Source organism: Bemisia tabaci, chromosome 5 (genome assembly GCF_918797505.1).
Source record: "Bemisia tabaci chromosome 5, PGI_BMITA_v3".
Classification (NCBI taxonomy): Eukaryota; Metazoa; Arthropoda; class Insecta; order Hemiptera; family Aleyrodidae; genus Bemisia; species Bemisia tabaci.
Window position 1 is genome coordinate 35718043 of NC_092797.1, and position 16329 is coordinate 35734371.

Sequence of the window (16329 nt, forward strand, 5' to 3'; positions counted from 1 at the left end):
AAGCCAAATTTTTGGTTTACTTTTTAAAGGTGCATGATTGCTTTAATATCTACAGCTTGGGAAAATGTTTAAATTCATGTCAAATCACGTTAAATTATGCTATTTTTCTTTCAGCCCTGAAAATTTCTCCTGCTTTCCATGAGCAAAGGCAAAAGCTTGAGCGTGCCAAAACTGGAGATTTTCTAAAGGCAAAAATTCAACAAAGGCCCGTCAGAGAAGAACTCGTCAGGCAGCATATTTTAGAGGGTAATTTGCAATTCCTTTCTTTTTGTATTATTTCAATAATTGCATTCATCTTGACAGTAAATCTGTGTATGCGCACACACACTGACTTGTAATTGTATGCCTACACGCTTATACATCCGGAAATTGGGTTAGAAATTACTCCTGTTTTTTTCCTTTTTCTCTGGAAATTTAAAATAGAACTGCCAGACAATAACGTTGCCAAAAAAGTTGGCAGAACTTATAAATGACAATTCATTACATTGTTATTTTTTCATCGTCCAGCTATGAGATTAGAGGGAAAAGCTTTTAACGCAATAATCTTGAGAAATTATTTTTGTCCCGAGGCTCAGCTTGACACTAGCTTTAGCTTCAATTAAGAAGTAACACTTTGCGAATCTCTTATAACTGGGCAGAATCGAGGAAGATATTTTGATGGGGAGAAGAGAAAACTCAAAACTGTCATTCTCTTGCATTATGATTCCATCATGACAATTTGCAGTATTTTTTGTTACTAGGTCATGACATCCATACCTACTGAACAACCCAGCAGAAAACATTATTTGTATCAAGGCTCTGCAATTACCACAAAAATGTGAACGAATTAATAATTACTTTATAGCATACTAATACATTAAAAAAAAAAAAAAACAAAAAAAAAAAAAAACAAAAACATTGTAATAATTTATTCAGTTTGGTTTTAGTTTGTCGATTGACACATTGGGAAAAAACTAATGACTTAACTTACTCATTCTCTATTAAGATAGTAGTCTTCAAGGAAGTCACAATTATTTTTAAAAGTAAAATAAGACACAAATAATGCTATATATCTTTCAAACTATGCTAAATCCAAGGGTCTCATCACTAACTTTACGCTTAGTTTTCGCCAATTTATGTTAGGCACCAGTTCACCTAGAGTGTGCAGGTTTATTTAAATCGATTTCACTTTTATTTTTATTGATTTAGTCTGTTTTAGAGTGTTGTTTGTCTGTTGTTTTATTTTTGTGTATTGTCTACCCTTGATTCAAATTATAATGATTTTTTTTTCTTCACAGATACTGGTCATGTGGACCCATCTTTAGCTGAGAAGCAAAGGCAGTTGAACAAATGTAGACTAGTTGATGCACTGAATGATCAACTGTCACAGAGACCAGGTCCTCTAGAACTAATTAAGAAAAATATTCTGCATACAGAAGAACCCTCTTTTGAAAAGGCAGTCAAAGGTAAATTTTGAATTAGCTTTCAATGGTATCCTCCCCTAACAGAAACATTAATTGAAATTAGTCTCTCAGATATGTTCTTTAGTTAATTTTTAATACTCACGAACTAGGTTTCAAATTAATTGTTTCCTTAGCCTTTCCTAGGTTAGGCAGTTATTCGAGATTGAGTATGATAAACAAAACCAATCAGTGTAATCCTAAAACAAAATACCTCTGAAGAAGGTTTGCGTTTATTACATTGGTAGCAGTTTGTATCATATTTCCTGATTTTTAAATTGACCCTGCGTGATGAAATTGAATTGTTTGAGATCATTGAACAAAATGCAGCGAACATCAGTTTTGTTCGTAAAGTTGTTCTAATCAAAATTTCATCAAAATAAGTGTATGCTATGATCACAAAAATTCACCCAATTAATCAGTGTTTGTATAAAGATTTTCCAACCAGAAAAAAATTATTGAAATGAGACATTAAGAGATGATGCTTCTTGACCAAACTATGAACCGAGGAGATTTAAAATATTTTATGTGTAGTGTCATAATTTTCAAAAGACCACTTATTCCTGCTTTTCAACTCAAATAAACTTCAAGGCGGTTTTCACAAACATCATCTTCATTATCCTCAAATTTGGAATTTATGATTCTAAAACTTTATAATTTACTCAAATAATCTATTTTTAGAATTTTTGGATGCAGAATCATTTTCTCTAATTGTGGTATAGTTATCTGATATAATTTTTTCTTAACTTACGGCTGTTTTGTCTGACTCCACCACAAACAGTATTTCTATTTAATATGAAAACAGATTGAACATCTTTGTTCGATCAAAAATACTTTTTTCTGCCTCGGTCTGCAAGTATAGACTGGAAGCAAAGGGTTGGTCTTATAATTTCGCTGTCATCTTATTGATTAAATTTGTTCTAATGCAGTTATTGCTTCTTTTTTTCTTCTTAGAGGGCCAAGTGCCTTTCAAAGCAACTTGCGAAGGTCAAAAGACAAAACCGCAACCTCCTGACCATTACATGACAATAGATGATGACTCTCAGAGCTCAGATTCAACGTCCCCCAAAGAAGATCTCAGTGCAGTTCAACAGATTGAATCCAGTGCATCCCCAAGCTCGCAGTCAAATGAACGATCACTCACCGTGTCAAGTGGAAGTGACGTCCTCGAAACTGCAGCAGCGCAAGCAGGCATCGTCATGGTCGTCGGAATAGCCTCTCCGATTTCTCTTGGTTCCACTACCTCCTCGCTGTCACCTCTCAGCTCAATTTCATCACCTCCATCTGTCTGTTCAACTGTCGCTACAACCCCCTCTATTTCATCCCTTCCCACCTCTCGACCTTCTTCGACCCATTCCCAACACCATCAGACGTGTGCTCCCGGTAAGGACAAAAATCGAAAGAAGTCCAAAACCAAAAGTCAGCCAAAGGCAAGGACAATCAAATTTCATGAATACAAAGGCCCTCCTAATGCTCATAAATCGTCTAATATAAATTCAAGCTCGCCACCAACAGAAACCTCTTACGACCTGCTCTTACAACAGCAGCAAATGTTGTTGGCAGCCATGCAAATGCAGATCAAAATGAATCAGTCATACCCAGATCCTCATTCGCTTCCAAAAATAATTTTGCCAGCCAATCAAAAACCTCAAACCCCTGTATCATCCACCTCTTTACAACCACCTCCTGCCCCTCCTGTTCCTCCTCCTCCTCCTCCCCCTCCACCAATGCCAGAAAATCGTCCATTACGTAATTTGGAAGACATGAAAGGTAAATATATCTCTCAACTTTTAAATATTTGTTCTTTGTGTAGAAAAGTATTTTTTCGTCTTAATTAGTTCCTTTCACTGAAGTACATTTCAATTTTATGTTCAGTAACAGAGCATTTCTGAATATTTTTGCTCTTTTCGTTTTATGTGTTAAATTTTATTTGAGGTAAACACTGGGGTCCTCATAGATCAAAGAAATACATACTGATGTTAGATTCAGCATGCTAAATGGGTCAATAAAACTGTTCTTAGATGCATTTACAGTTCAGCCTAATTTTTAACCACTTGTTGACCTCGGGAGGCAGCTGGATTGGTTTTGTTATCAGTCCATTTTTCATCAGCAATAACATTGAATAGCTTCGAAAGCAGCTACCAATATATTGGTAATTTTTGACTCTTAGCCTGACTCACTAGCATGAAAGACAAGGAGGATTTTAATTGTTTTGCAAGAGAAATACCATCCTCTCAGAAGGTCTCTCATGCTATCATATCTCGAAATCTCGAGGTAAGCTCTTGCTCTAGCTTTTGAGATCCATGGAAAATTTATCATCGTTGACACTTTTGTTTGTTTACAGTGAGCGACCTAAAAAGTGAACTGAAGAAAAGGAGTTTACCTGTTTCCGGTGCCAAACCACAATTGATCGAGAGGTTAAAACCTTTCACCGAATCTGGTCAACAACAGCTGAAAGCAAACATCATGAACTCACCACCGAATGTCACAACTTTCACCATTCCATCAGAAGATTCTTTATCCGGTATGTTCCTCCTCAAAGTTGACATTGGTTTCCTCTATCCCTGTCTTCTTGCATCTTCTTTTATACGGCATTGCATTTGTCAAAAAGTAATTGACCCGCCTGAAATGCTTCTGTAATGTCTATGCAATACATCAAAGACCCAATATTTTTTAAACTGAATGGAGAACTTGCTCAAGAAAATCTCAGTGCCTCATCTGAGAGTGCTTAACGAGCTGAGTACGGTGTATATCTCATATTTCTCTTTTCCATTAAAAAAATAGTAAAAAAATAGGTAAAAAGTAGAAGTAGTGACAAATAGTAGAAAAATAGATTTGAAAGTAAGAAAGTTTACCACCCTGTGCGTTTTAGGGCAGAAATGTCCATGTTATACTGCCCACAGTATTGGTAATTGTTAGTAGCAAGATCTGCCATGGCTTGTTGCCTAACAAAAGAAAAATTTCTAATTTTGTTCAAAGGTAAAATGGATTGCATTTTGCAAAAAGGAACCACTAGCATTGCAATGTTGCTAAGATTATGCAACTTCTTTTGTCTTGGAGGAAAAACCCGATTATCCATTAATAGTTTCTATTTTACTCGCTAAAAACTGTAAATTTAAGACAAAAATTACCATCTAAATTTCATAGTTTTTCACGATTTCCGCAATTGTATTGCAAAAGATGAAGTTGCACAATCTTAGCATCATTGCAATGCTAGTGGTTCCTTTTTGCAAAATGCAATCCAAATGTTAAAATCAAATCGCTAAAATCTCAAAATTGACTCCAAATTTTTTTTTATGTCTGTCCTTCCTACCTCTAATGGGTCGTTATTTTTGTTCTGTTTACAGCATCGTCTCCCTCAGCCACACAGCCAATGTCAATGGGATCACTAGATCCTGATAGTCCTTGTGAATCTATACCAATGGCCCCGGACAGTCCTGCTGAGTCGATAGGGACAAGCATCAGTAGTGTAGTTAATGAAGCCAAAGAAGAAACTATTCGAGAACAAAATAGGAGAATTGAAGAGCTGGAAAGACAGTTGCTCAATTCGCAGAAGCTCATTAAAATTCATGAAATGCAGCAACAGCAACAACAGAACCACCATCAACAGCAACAACAGCAGCAGCAGCAGCCAATGCAAGTACAGCAGCTCAATCAACAAAAACAACAGCAGCAAGAACCTGTCAAGCAAGTCACACAAGTTCACACATTCCAGGTAAACACTTTTTTTCTACTGTACCCCAATATTTCATACCACGAAAAGTGCTTGGTAAGAGGGGTACAGGTGTAAGTAGCTCAGTTTATTATTGAAAGGTTTATTGGCTTTGGCAAGCCGAGGTCCTTTGAATGAACCAAAGACATAAAGACGGAGTGCTCGTATCTAAAAGCAAGGGGAAAAAGTGAAGCCTGGTTTGGCGCTGGGTGCTTGTGTGAGTGTGTAAATGTACGCGGGAATCCATAGCGGCAATTGGAAATTTGATTTGAACTTGCCCTCTTGATTTTTCCATATTTCTTCTTCTAAACGTGTTTTAAATGCCTAACGAACATATCAAGAAAGTTGGGACTGCAACTTTTATAATACACCTATTTTGGCTCGGTAACAAGCAAAGATCTCAGATAAAGTTAGTTTTTCTTCTGCTCATGGTGGTCCTGTCCGTTCAAACAGGCCGTTACAGTCCTAGATGACCGTTACCCCCAAATGAAATTAATCGGTCGATGATGAACCAAAAATAACCTACAGTTAAAAAAATGTATGTGGGTAAGTGAATTTGGGCCAAAATCAACCTAGAATAATTTATTTACGCAATTTTATTCAGTTCCTGCCCTACATTTGAATTTCAAACTTGTCCCGATTTCGCCGCCAATCCTCCAGCCAATAGTAGAAGTGGTTGAAAAGTAGCTTCATTTTTTGCTTGTGGCGCTCTGTCTTTATGTCTTTGGAATGAACCAATGTACCTTTGTTTTAACCTTCAAATAATACCCTAAGCCAGTCCTTATCTCTGCTCCTCTCCTGCCATTTTTTGTGGGGTGAACTAGTAGTCTTCAATTTTTCCCATTGCTGGAAGCAGGGTTATTTTTAACCCATACTCATTAAAAGAGAACAGTTCCATGACATTTTCCTTTTTAACCATCACCCTGCAAGTCTGAAATGGTTGACTGGTAGATTAAACGACAGTATCAACGACCATTGCAGCAATTGACAAAAGAGGTAGATTCTCAAGTAAACAAAAATAGATGTCATTATTCTGGTGGCATTAATTCTTAATCACCATGGATATTGTTTATTACACTGCAATACCTGCTGCAAAAGTTTACTGATGTATTGTTGTGGCCTAGAACACTCAATACGACAATTCTTACTTTTCTGTACAAAAACTTTGCTCAATTATTGAAATTATTGAATTATAATATTGAAATTTAATATTATTGTACCATTGAAATTTTTGAGACACTTTTCTATGAAATGATTTTTGAAGCTCAAAAGAGGCCTTGCTCAGTGAGTCTACATAGTTATTTTATAACACTCAGAGAATTGATGATTGTTGATTGGAACGTATCCAAAAAAAGAAAAAGGTCATTACTTTGAATGCATCAAGAGTTAACTGTCAAGTTTCTGAGGCTTAATTATAAGACCAAGCGTAAACATTCTGAAGCATTGGTCTCTCATCAATTTTAAGTATTAAGAGAGGAAAGAGGCAAAGAATTTCTTTTTTTTCCAGTATTGTTTTTAATTTTTATTTCATTTAATTTTTTGGCAAGTTAATTGTTTAATTACAAACCTAATCTAATTGTTCGTCGGTTAAACATTTTCTGTTTTGCGACAGTTTCTCTTTTTACTTTCAATTTTTCATTTCCTTCGTGATTAATTTTTCACAATACCGTTTCTCGCTCGTTTTTCAGCCTCAACAAACTGCCAGTGTTGCTGCCAATCTCGCTGCATTCCTTCAACATAAACAATTGAATCAACTTCTAATGCAACAGCAGCAGCAACAGCAACAACAACAGCAGCAGCATCATCATCAACAACAGCAGCAGCAGCCACAAATAATTCTAACCGGAAAGAGCGATAGTGATTTGATAGATAATAGGGCTAATGGCAATATTAATAATAGTAGCAAAACCAATAAAACTAGTAACAGTAGTAAAAATAGTATTAACAATAACAATAATAATTTGAGCATAAGTAATAAAAATGGTGTGAATAGTACAAGTTTCTCCGGTGGTGCTGATATCAACATCAATCTAGGAACAACTCCTTTTAGCTCCCTAAAAAGTAATAATATAATAAATTGTAATAGTCTTGGCAATAGCAATCAAACTAGTGGTAAAACTCAAAGGAGTAATACTATTGTCCTCGGTCAAGAACAGGCTGCTTTGGTTCTGAGCCGCCTCCAACAGAACTCTGAAAATAATTTTTCACATATCAGGTATGTAATTTTTTTTCTTTCGATTCTTGCATTATTAAATATCATGCATGTATGATGAAGTCAGACAAGAAAGTTCTTAAGGTGGATAAGTAGATGAAATGAGGGCACTGTTCCACAGTTTAGAGAGGCTAATTTACATCACATGGCGCAAAGAACTTGCTTAAATTCCAAAAATTGACCCTCTGAAGGTATACCCAAGTTTGAGAACAGTAAATTACAAATTTTGTGTGTCCATCCTCCATTTTAAGTAATCAAATATTTTTTGGGGATGAAAGGCAGCTCTTTGCCATATTTAACAACATCAAGAATTAAAATTTGAATAATTATTGACTGGTACGAAAAATTCTTAAGATTCTTTTCATCAATATTTAGTTACGGTAGTTAGGTATGGTAACCTTAAATTTCTGATGCTCTAAAAGATATCAAAAGTTTCGATCAGCTGCATCCATTGTTCAATTCCAAAAGTGTAGTCACAAAAATTATTATTACCTCAAAAGTAATTCCTATTTTGTTTTATATTTCTTATGAAAAAATTTAAATGTTCCAGAACTGCTTCGTTGCCAGACTTCCTTGGAACTTTTGTTCAACCCGCTCAATTACTGGTTTCGTCGTTACCTCAACCTGCAACAAACTTAAACACTGTGATTAGTGCTTCACCACAAGCAATCGATGATAGTCAAATCACGCTCTCAAATAACAAAATCAATCTGGTGCCAATTCAAGTTGATTCTTTCAAACAGTTCATTGATGACAGCACAGTATGCAGATCTCCATTCAATGATCACTCAGCAAAATTGATTAAACCTGAGGAGGTATGATGATTCTTCTTTTCTTTTATTCCAGGGTGTAATGTCAGAATTCCATCATGATCCATGCAAATCTTAGTCCTACCGATTAACTTTTTCTAATGATAACTCTAACAAGTGATCAAAAGCATAGTAAGTTTTAAAAAACGTTTGAGAAGAGAATCGTGGCACATAATTAATTTAAATTATATGCATTTCATGCAACATTTGTGCCTATTGACAAGCTAAATTGTTAAGTGTGACAAGGTCAAAAGAATCACTGTATGCTTAGCATGAGTTCAGGTTGCCACAGTCAGGTAATACCTAGAAATGTCAGGGAATTTTAAGAAGCTAGAGGGACAAAAGTGTCAGGAGAAAATTGAAGTGACTTTAATTTGCTTCCTGGAATGGGTTTGACGTTTTGAACAAAAAATTTTGCCTGAAAACTATGTCAAATTGTGTATTTTTTTGTGTCAGAGAAGTCAGAAAAATGTCAGGGGAATTCTAGAGTCTGTGGCAACTCTGATCAGTAATTTCAATGAAAAGTATTATATTGTTAGCCTAGATTCTTTAGGTTTTTGAGAAACCGTGGGAAATGGAAGACTTGACTTGTCTCTTAAAGTTCCCTGAACTTCAAATCAGTATTTAAAGGGTGACCTTTTTTCTGAATAAAATTTTCCCCAAAAATGAGTCTGTCTTTAATGAAACATTCATTTATTTCTAGGAACCCTCAGACAAGTGCGAATCAACTTTAGAAGATGTCATCGAAATACTGATCAAACAGGGTGAACTGTCTCCATCTGCGGTCCAGGAATCGCCGAATATTTTGAGCAATGATATCATTCCTTCAGAAGGTCCTGTATTCCCAATCAGTTCTGACTTAAATCAAGACTCATCCCAAATGATGCATTGTGATGATTCAGCCATGCAATTAGATTTAAAAGATTTAGGAATAAATTTGTTCGACTCCAGCTGTAAAATGGAAGTGGAGAATGAAAACCCATCAAGTATGGACATTGATGACTCTGACTGGCTAAATATTCTCGGAGTCTTGGAAACAAACAGTCATCAAGTGCCATCAGCCAATAATAACCCATTTGATCTGGAAAATCCATTAATGGTCATTGATAATCATCAAGATTCATTTAGCTCTTTCAATTTTGATGATCATGACTTTAGAATACCCAATGACATAGCCTTGGATTATATAGATTTTGCTACATAATATTTATGTAACCTTTTTTTTATTATTTATTTTTCCGTGATTTTAAACAGCAGTTCATTATATTCTTTGATAGCAAATACCAGAAGTGTGTCTCAGCTCTGAAATAGCATCTTTAGCAGGGCTCTAAATGAAGTTTGAATCATCGTAGAATTATAATTTTTATCTTTGTTTTGTCACTTGCTTCAGTGATTTTGTATTTGTTTTATGTCAATACCTCTGCCTTGGTTTTTTTTTCTTTAAAAAAAAACAACTTAAGAAATAATCTGAAAGAAAATTTGGTTATGATGCTGAAGTTTACCCTAATCAGTGCATTTACTCAGCTTTCATAGATTTTTTGTTGCTTTTTTGTGCCAAGATTCCCTTAAGTTTTCTCAATATTTTTTTCCCTGCCCCATCTTATGATGCACAAATGATGATCTAAAAGAATCATTAACTCGTCTTTTCAGTCATTTAACTTCAAGATTTATTCCATTTATGATGTTGAGCACTCAGAATTCTCAACCATAAAGCATCTTCATTTATTAATCACAGTGCCCAGCCATAAATACGGTGCATACTTGGTGATTCGTAGCTCCTAAATTCGAAAAGTTTGATAATATAATGGAAAAGTTAGTCCCCGTTAAAATTTTTCTGTATTTATTTTGAAAAAAATCTATTGTAAATCTATCTGTCTCCCCTCGTTAATTGAACATTTAGGAATGTAATCAGCAGATTGATCAGCTCTGTGAGCCCCTGAGATGGCTCTGCGATTTGAATGAGCGCTACTTTAACGCAGGGTTTTTTTCAAACTTACAGAACAGGTTGCACTATAATGCAAATTTGAAAAAAAAATCCTGTTTTCTTAATTATGTATCAAGAAGTGTGCACTGTAAATTTTTTTTTTTGTATTTCTTCTGAGGAAATTTTCTTAGTTTTATGTACTTCATTCCGAGTGATTAAAGGTAAATTGACTTAAATTCCTCAAGAATGTTATAGGTATAATAAGTAAACTTTCAGTGCCTTTTTTAAGTAGAGGGCTGTCAGTATCTGTTTTTTTCTCTTAATTCATCAGTGAATCCGGTTTTCCTTTACTTGTTTCCTTTCTGTTATATCTGTGACCGTCCACAGGCAAATTGATTTTAACCTCTGGAGAAATTTTTTTGCATTGAACGATTTTTGTCAAGTCGAGTTGATAAATTGGATTTTGAGTTTTTGACGAAAAAACTCTACGCTGTCTTAAGAAATAAATTGCAAGCAACTAATGGATTGGTTGCATTATAAACGGGCAATTGTGTGCCCTGAACATGGCAGACTAGATTTATAGCAGATTAGCTTTTCCTTGGAATTGTGTTATTGACTCAAAAACTTCAAATTCCTGAATCGCCAATTTTGTTTGATATTTTTGAGCGTTTCATATCTCAAAAATTGTCTAAATACTTGAGTAAACTCTGATGTTGACAGCTCAATTCAGGATGTTTGCAGACTTTTTTAGAGGTCTTTTTTCCTGTCAACGGTCATCACATTTGAAGGTGTTATTACCAAGATCCTCATTAGTTTTTATGATGCATTCTAAGCATGATAAACTTCAAAGAAAAAAGAAAGTTTAAATCATTAATAGTCTTCTGAGAAGGTCTCAGCATCAACCAATGATGATGTTTCAACCTAATTCTGCCAAAATAAATCAACTTTCACTTAAGAAAAATTGAGTTGACTTTTTTTTTATCATATTATTATTTCAGAATTCTAATATGTAATCAACTTTCACAAAAAAATTTCAAGGATGAAAGTATTAGGAATATAATATGTACTTCATCATAAACACTTGGCTCCTATATAAAGGTGTAATAAAACATTTGACCTCTTCTGATCAGTTTAGAGTAAATACTGATGGCTCTTTTAACAGCACTGTACAATTTTTTAGTTCATGAAGTGAACTGTTACCCATCTCTTTTATCGAAAAATTGTGCCATCACCTCATTTTCTGAAAGTAAGTGTCCTTCAATCCAAAACAGAAATATTTCTTACATTGCCCCTTGTTTTGTCGCAGTGACTGCACTACTAACCTAGCCAAAAGATGGTTTGACAGTTTAGAATCTCTCTTAAGCCATTAATATTGTATTGGGTCTGTTATTGTTTACAACCTAACTTTTCATACACTAAGATTCTCAAGTCAAACATTCACCAGCATGAGCACTTGATAGTTATGACATTGCATTTGTTGTTTTTTTATACCTTTTATCAATCTAGTATTTCTGTCACATATCTTTTAAGATTGAATTTCTAAGTGTCAAAAAACTTAATCAATTTAACAATGCTGAGTATCAGTATGCAAAAGCATCAATCTACATATGTGCACCTTGAAGAGGTTCTATGAAAAACTCATTTCTCCTGTAATGGTAATTCATCTGAAATTTTCAATATTATGTCCGGGGAGTTGTATCAAAAGGCGTGCCTTATCCAATCAAAAACCTAGCTTTTCATTCTAGCTTTGTACAGGTTTTTAAGAAATTCAACAGTGTATCAACTTTCTTGGAACTTTTGAGATATAAATTTTAAGAAACACCATCAGCCTTTCAGAAGTGCGTAAAAGATACCGCAATTCTGAATATAAAATATATTGTGAAATTCATTCTTTAGTAAAATTATTTGGTGTGAAATTCAGTGTATTAAACTGATAGTAAATGCATATTTGTAGCACTTTCTAATAATGCAATTATATCTCACAAGCTTCATTATGATTTATTGTATCTCTTTTATTTTTTCTTTTTTTTATATCAGAAGGAATTAACCTTAAACACTAATAGCTTATTCTCTTTCAAAACCGTATTATTGCCTGTCAGGTTCATGTTTTTCTATTGAATGAGCTTCTTTATTTGCCAATTATACCATTCCCAATGTTTCCTCAAAAGGAAAGCAATAAGTTATTTTTCAACAACAGAAACTGCCTTAAAAAATTTGTTTCGCCCTTGATTCCTTCTTAGATCACTTCTTAGGTAGTTTACCCTAAGTACTTAATTTATTTCTCTATTGTCAAAGAGTTGTATGTATAGTTCAATTTAATCATTATAAGTATCCCTTGTTCTTTGTTTTTTTTTGCCATTCTATGGAAGCTTAGTCAATCAATAGTTTTAGATGAAAAAAGGAAAAAAAAGGCCTTTGCGTGTGGATTTTAGCATGTGGGGTTTTCAACCTAATAAGACTATTGGAATGTAAGAGTTTATGAAACTAACATGCTCAAGTCATTGGTATTTCATTTTTCTCAAGAATTTTTCGTATTAACACAAGTTTATTTAGAATAGGTTGAGTTGTTGATTTGCCCATTTATACGGATTGAATTGAAAGAAACATCCTCTTTTAAAAAACGTGATACAATAGATGAAATTATCTTGGTCACTGTGGTTTTTTGACTTGGTATTCTAAGCAATGCGCATTAAACCATCATTAGTGAGTGCATTGCTAAGTGATCTGTTTATTCTTGAAAAGTTTAAAGCACCAAAAAGTCATGTGTCTCTGAAATTGTGATTTGTAAGAGAAGCCGAAACTCATGGAAGTGCTTAATATATATGAAATAGACCATTTTTTTTTATTTTTTTATTTTTATTCAAACCAGGCAGGTACTAGCGTGATTAGTTCCTACTTATGAACAATTATGATACTAAAGGGCATTATGTAATAACATCGTTTAATGAGAGGAAGAGGTAAATAAAAAACGCCAAGTTTTACTAGGGATCGAGTTTGGTTCCTTCCCTTTTTCTCTTATTAACTAAAGATGTGTAATAAATATCAAGAACATGGTGCTTCGGAGGGCTTAAAGACTTTTTTCAATTTCCAAATATTGTCAGCAATTAAAATGCATCATCTGATTAGATGAGGTATTGTGCATTTTAAAGACAGTAGGAGCAGGGAGCACCCAAAAGTTTGATTTTCATTTAAGCTTTGTTGAAAAGACTGAAATATCTTTTGAAGGTTGTCAGAATAATGAATTAGCCACAAAAAATACTATAACCATTCATTTTTTTGTTTCGATTAAACTATTCTCTGTTTGGCCTCTCTATAAATTTCTCATCCAAGAATTAATTTCAAATTTGACCAGTGCAATTAGTTCTATTGCACTGTCAAATGTGTAGCTGCAAAACAAGAGAGAGGATTTATTTTTCTTCTCGTGATGAAATACTAAGAATGGGTTTTTGTCAAAGCGATAAGATGAAAATTCTTAAAAAAATTTGTGTGCCATTTAAAATACATGCTTTTAATCAATACCACTAGATTCACTTGATTTAAAGCTTTTCATAGTTGTTGAAAACTCCACATCCTTTGATTGAGAAGGAGCTCGCTACGTTGGCTCCTCTCAAAGTTGATAAATCAACACCTTTGTAGTATACTGTTGTACATGAAATCCATAGAACTAAATTTGTTGATTCCTGAATCTTGTAAATAGTTGTAATCCAGTGTAAATAACTTAATGAATGTGTATTGAATTACTTCTCTCTTGAGATGTCCAAGTAATGGACAACCGTGTTGCTAGGTTCATAAGCATCTTTGGTTTTTCATAACTTGATCCTCTTGTGTCCTTTTTCCTCTGATGGTGGTAACTATCAATATCATACAGCCCTGTGACTATCGAAGCTTTGTTTTTGGGCATGATTAATTGTAAGGAATTCTTTAAATTAATTTCATGCTAATTTATTCATTTTTACTTAAATACCTTATCGAATGTATTATTTATTTTCTCCCTTCATTCATCTATAAATTTACGTCTTGCTTTCCCTGTTTCAAGTTTCTCTCTTTTAGCAAGCGCTTGCTCCTAGTTCTTTAAATTGGAAATTTGAATTCCATTTTTGCATTTCTTTTAACAAATATAAAGAAATCCTTGTCCCTCAAGCTTTTCTATCAATCTATTTTGTTTGTTTTGTTTGAATGACCGCCAGTTTTGAATTAATTAACTGATGTAGGTTACCAATGCAGTCAAAGTTATCATGATTCTGGCGGCTGACTTTGACATTGGCCTATTTTGTATTTGAGTTTTGATCTTGAATTTTCATAAATTTGGAACAGTACTCTTTTCCATTAATTTTCTAAATATTGTATCCTGTACTTATTCCAAGTAACTGTAAGACGCAATTTTAACTGCTTTTTTATTTTTATCTTTGTCAATATGAATGCCGTAGGAATAAATTGGACTGGAGAGCTGCTTTCGTTTTTTTTTAAAAAAATATTTGTCCTGGAAGATTTCTTGCCTCCAAGTTTTGCTAGCCAAAGCGACTGATATTGAAGCAGCACTTTCCTTAAGAGGTTCTTCTGTTGCAATATTTTATCTGTCTGTTATCTATTAGATTTTTTCTTTATTTCTGTTGATTCTTTTTTAGTAAACTCAAGTTGAAGGGATTTGCCTTTGCCATGATGGAAGTTCTAAAAAACTTTCTTCAATCTTTCTGAAGCTCTTTCGGCGCCTACCATTCACTTTCCGAACCATTTGAAACTGTCTCATATTCCTCCTGCAGTTTTAGAATTAGCAATCATTATATGTATCAGTATAGCTTTTTCAGATTTTTGGCTTAACTTACAAATAGAAACTGCTCATAATTAGGTGAAAATCTGGGCAGTGTTTCCCGAAAAAGAATTTAATTCAAATTAATGTATACAATAATAAAAAGCATGACCAATTAAAGAGCATTAGATGTTTGTGCTATGAGCACGGGCACTGTAAACTGATTTTTTTACATATCTATTCAATGAAAGGAGTGAGGCTTGAAACGAAGTAGCATGCACATTATTTGTTGCATTACTTTGTTATCTCTGTTTTAAGTAATTAGCTGTTCCTTTATTTCTCTATATTTATATGGCAATGCAACTTAACTGTATTTTTATGGAAGCATATTGCTTTCCTTTCTTTTTCTTTTTCTTGTCTAAGAGTCAGATATTTGACTTGAGGAGCAAATCCTCAGGACTGAGTAAAAAGTGCATGATTTGTTATACCTGAATCAAGGCTAAACTTTGTTTTTTGATTATTTTCCAATGATATCTGTGCTATTATTTTGTACATTATGGTCGTATGAAGATGATTAAAACCTAGAGAACTTACTCTAAAATTGAAGGTTGTTGTTTCTTATCACATTCACCAAAAGAGTTAATTTAATGCTCTTGGAATATAAATAAATCCACGCGCAACAGAAATGCAAATTGATAAAATTAGCGAAATGTAGGAAGAGATGTCAGGATCTAAATTACTTTAAATATTATATTACTGTCCTTGCTACTTTCAACATTTATTATTCCTTAATTGGATACAGCAAATGAGTCAGCTGTAGTGTGGAGAACTTTTTAATAAACTTTTGTGTCTGTTCATCAACTTTGATGAAATTCTAAAAGAGAATATTAGTTCCTTCATGACAATGGGTTTAATCAAGTCTTTAGTGGAAATGAGAGTCCCTGAAATACATTGACTTGGTTTCAAATATCCTGTTTGACAAAATTACATGTACCTATCAGTGTAGGTGAGCAACAAGAAAACCCACCATCCTTTGCATCTTTTTTTTTAAGTGAACTACTATAGTGATTGAGGAAGGACAGTGTCATTAATGTCAATGTAACCTTAGTAAGCGATTGCAATTCCCACCATACATATTTTGATGGATCACATTAATGGGTCGAGTTTGATAATATTTAACCACAGTTACTTTAGCAAGTAATTTAGTTCACCGCAATAGCTTGGCACCTATGAATTCTGGTGAAAGGATGAGCTGAAAAGTTTTTACAAGTTATCTCAAATGTGGGGTTTGGAGAACAAGTTAGATAAGCACAGTTTTTGAAAAAAATGGAGGTATTCATGTTTTCAACTGAAACTAGTCCTAAAGTCCATTCTGTAAAAAATTCATCACCAATATAAAATTTTTAAGCATAAAAAAGTGCGTCTAAATTTCCTTTCCGCCATGAGGCTCCATGTAATTTTGAAGTTTTAAATATGTATTTCTTGA

The 16329-nt window shown here is 33.9% G+C and overlaps 1 protein-coding gene across 3 annotated transcripts in view; it reads left to right on the forward strand.

The window, feature by feature from the left end:
- LOC109040804 (Myocardin-related transcription factor) overlaps positions 1-15444 on the forward strand; it is a 158972-nt gene extending 143528 nt beyond the window's left edge. For all 3 annotated transcript variants that reach the window (XM_019056876.2, XM_019056875.2, XM_019056877.2), the window contains 8 exons: positions 115-246; positions 1278-1445; positions 2394-3209; positions 3784-3963; positions 4787-5154; positions 6840-7366; positions 7914-8178; positions 8876-15444. In XM_019056876.2, coding sequence (XP_018912421.2) covers positions 115-246; positions 1278-1445; positions 2394-3209; positions 3784-3963; positions 4787-5154; positions 6840-7366; positions 7914-8178; positions 8876-9376 — 2957 coding nt within the window. In that variant the 3' untranslated portion in view covers positions 9377-15444. The remainder of the gene's footprint in view (positions 1-114; positions 247-1277; positions 1446-2393; positions 3210-3783; positions 3964-4786; positions 5155-6839; positions 7367-7913; positions 8179-8875) is intronic.
- Positions 15445-16329: the final 885 nt, after the last annotated feature.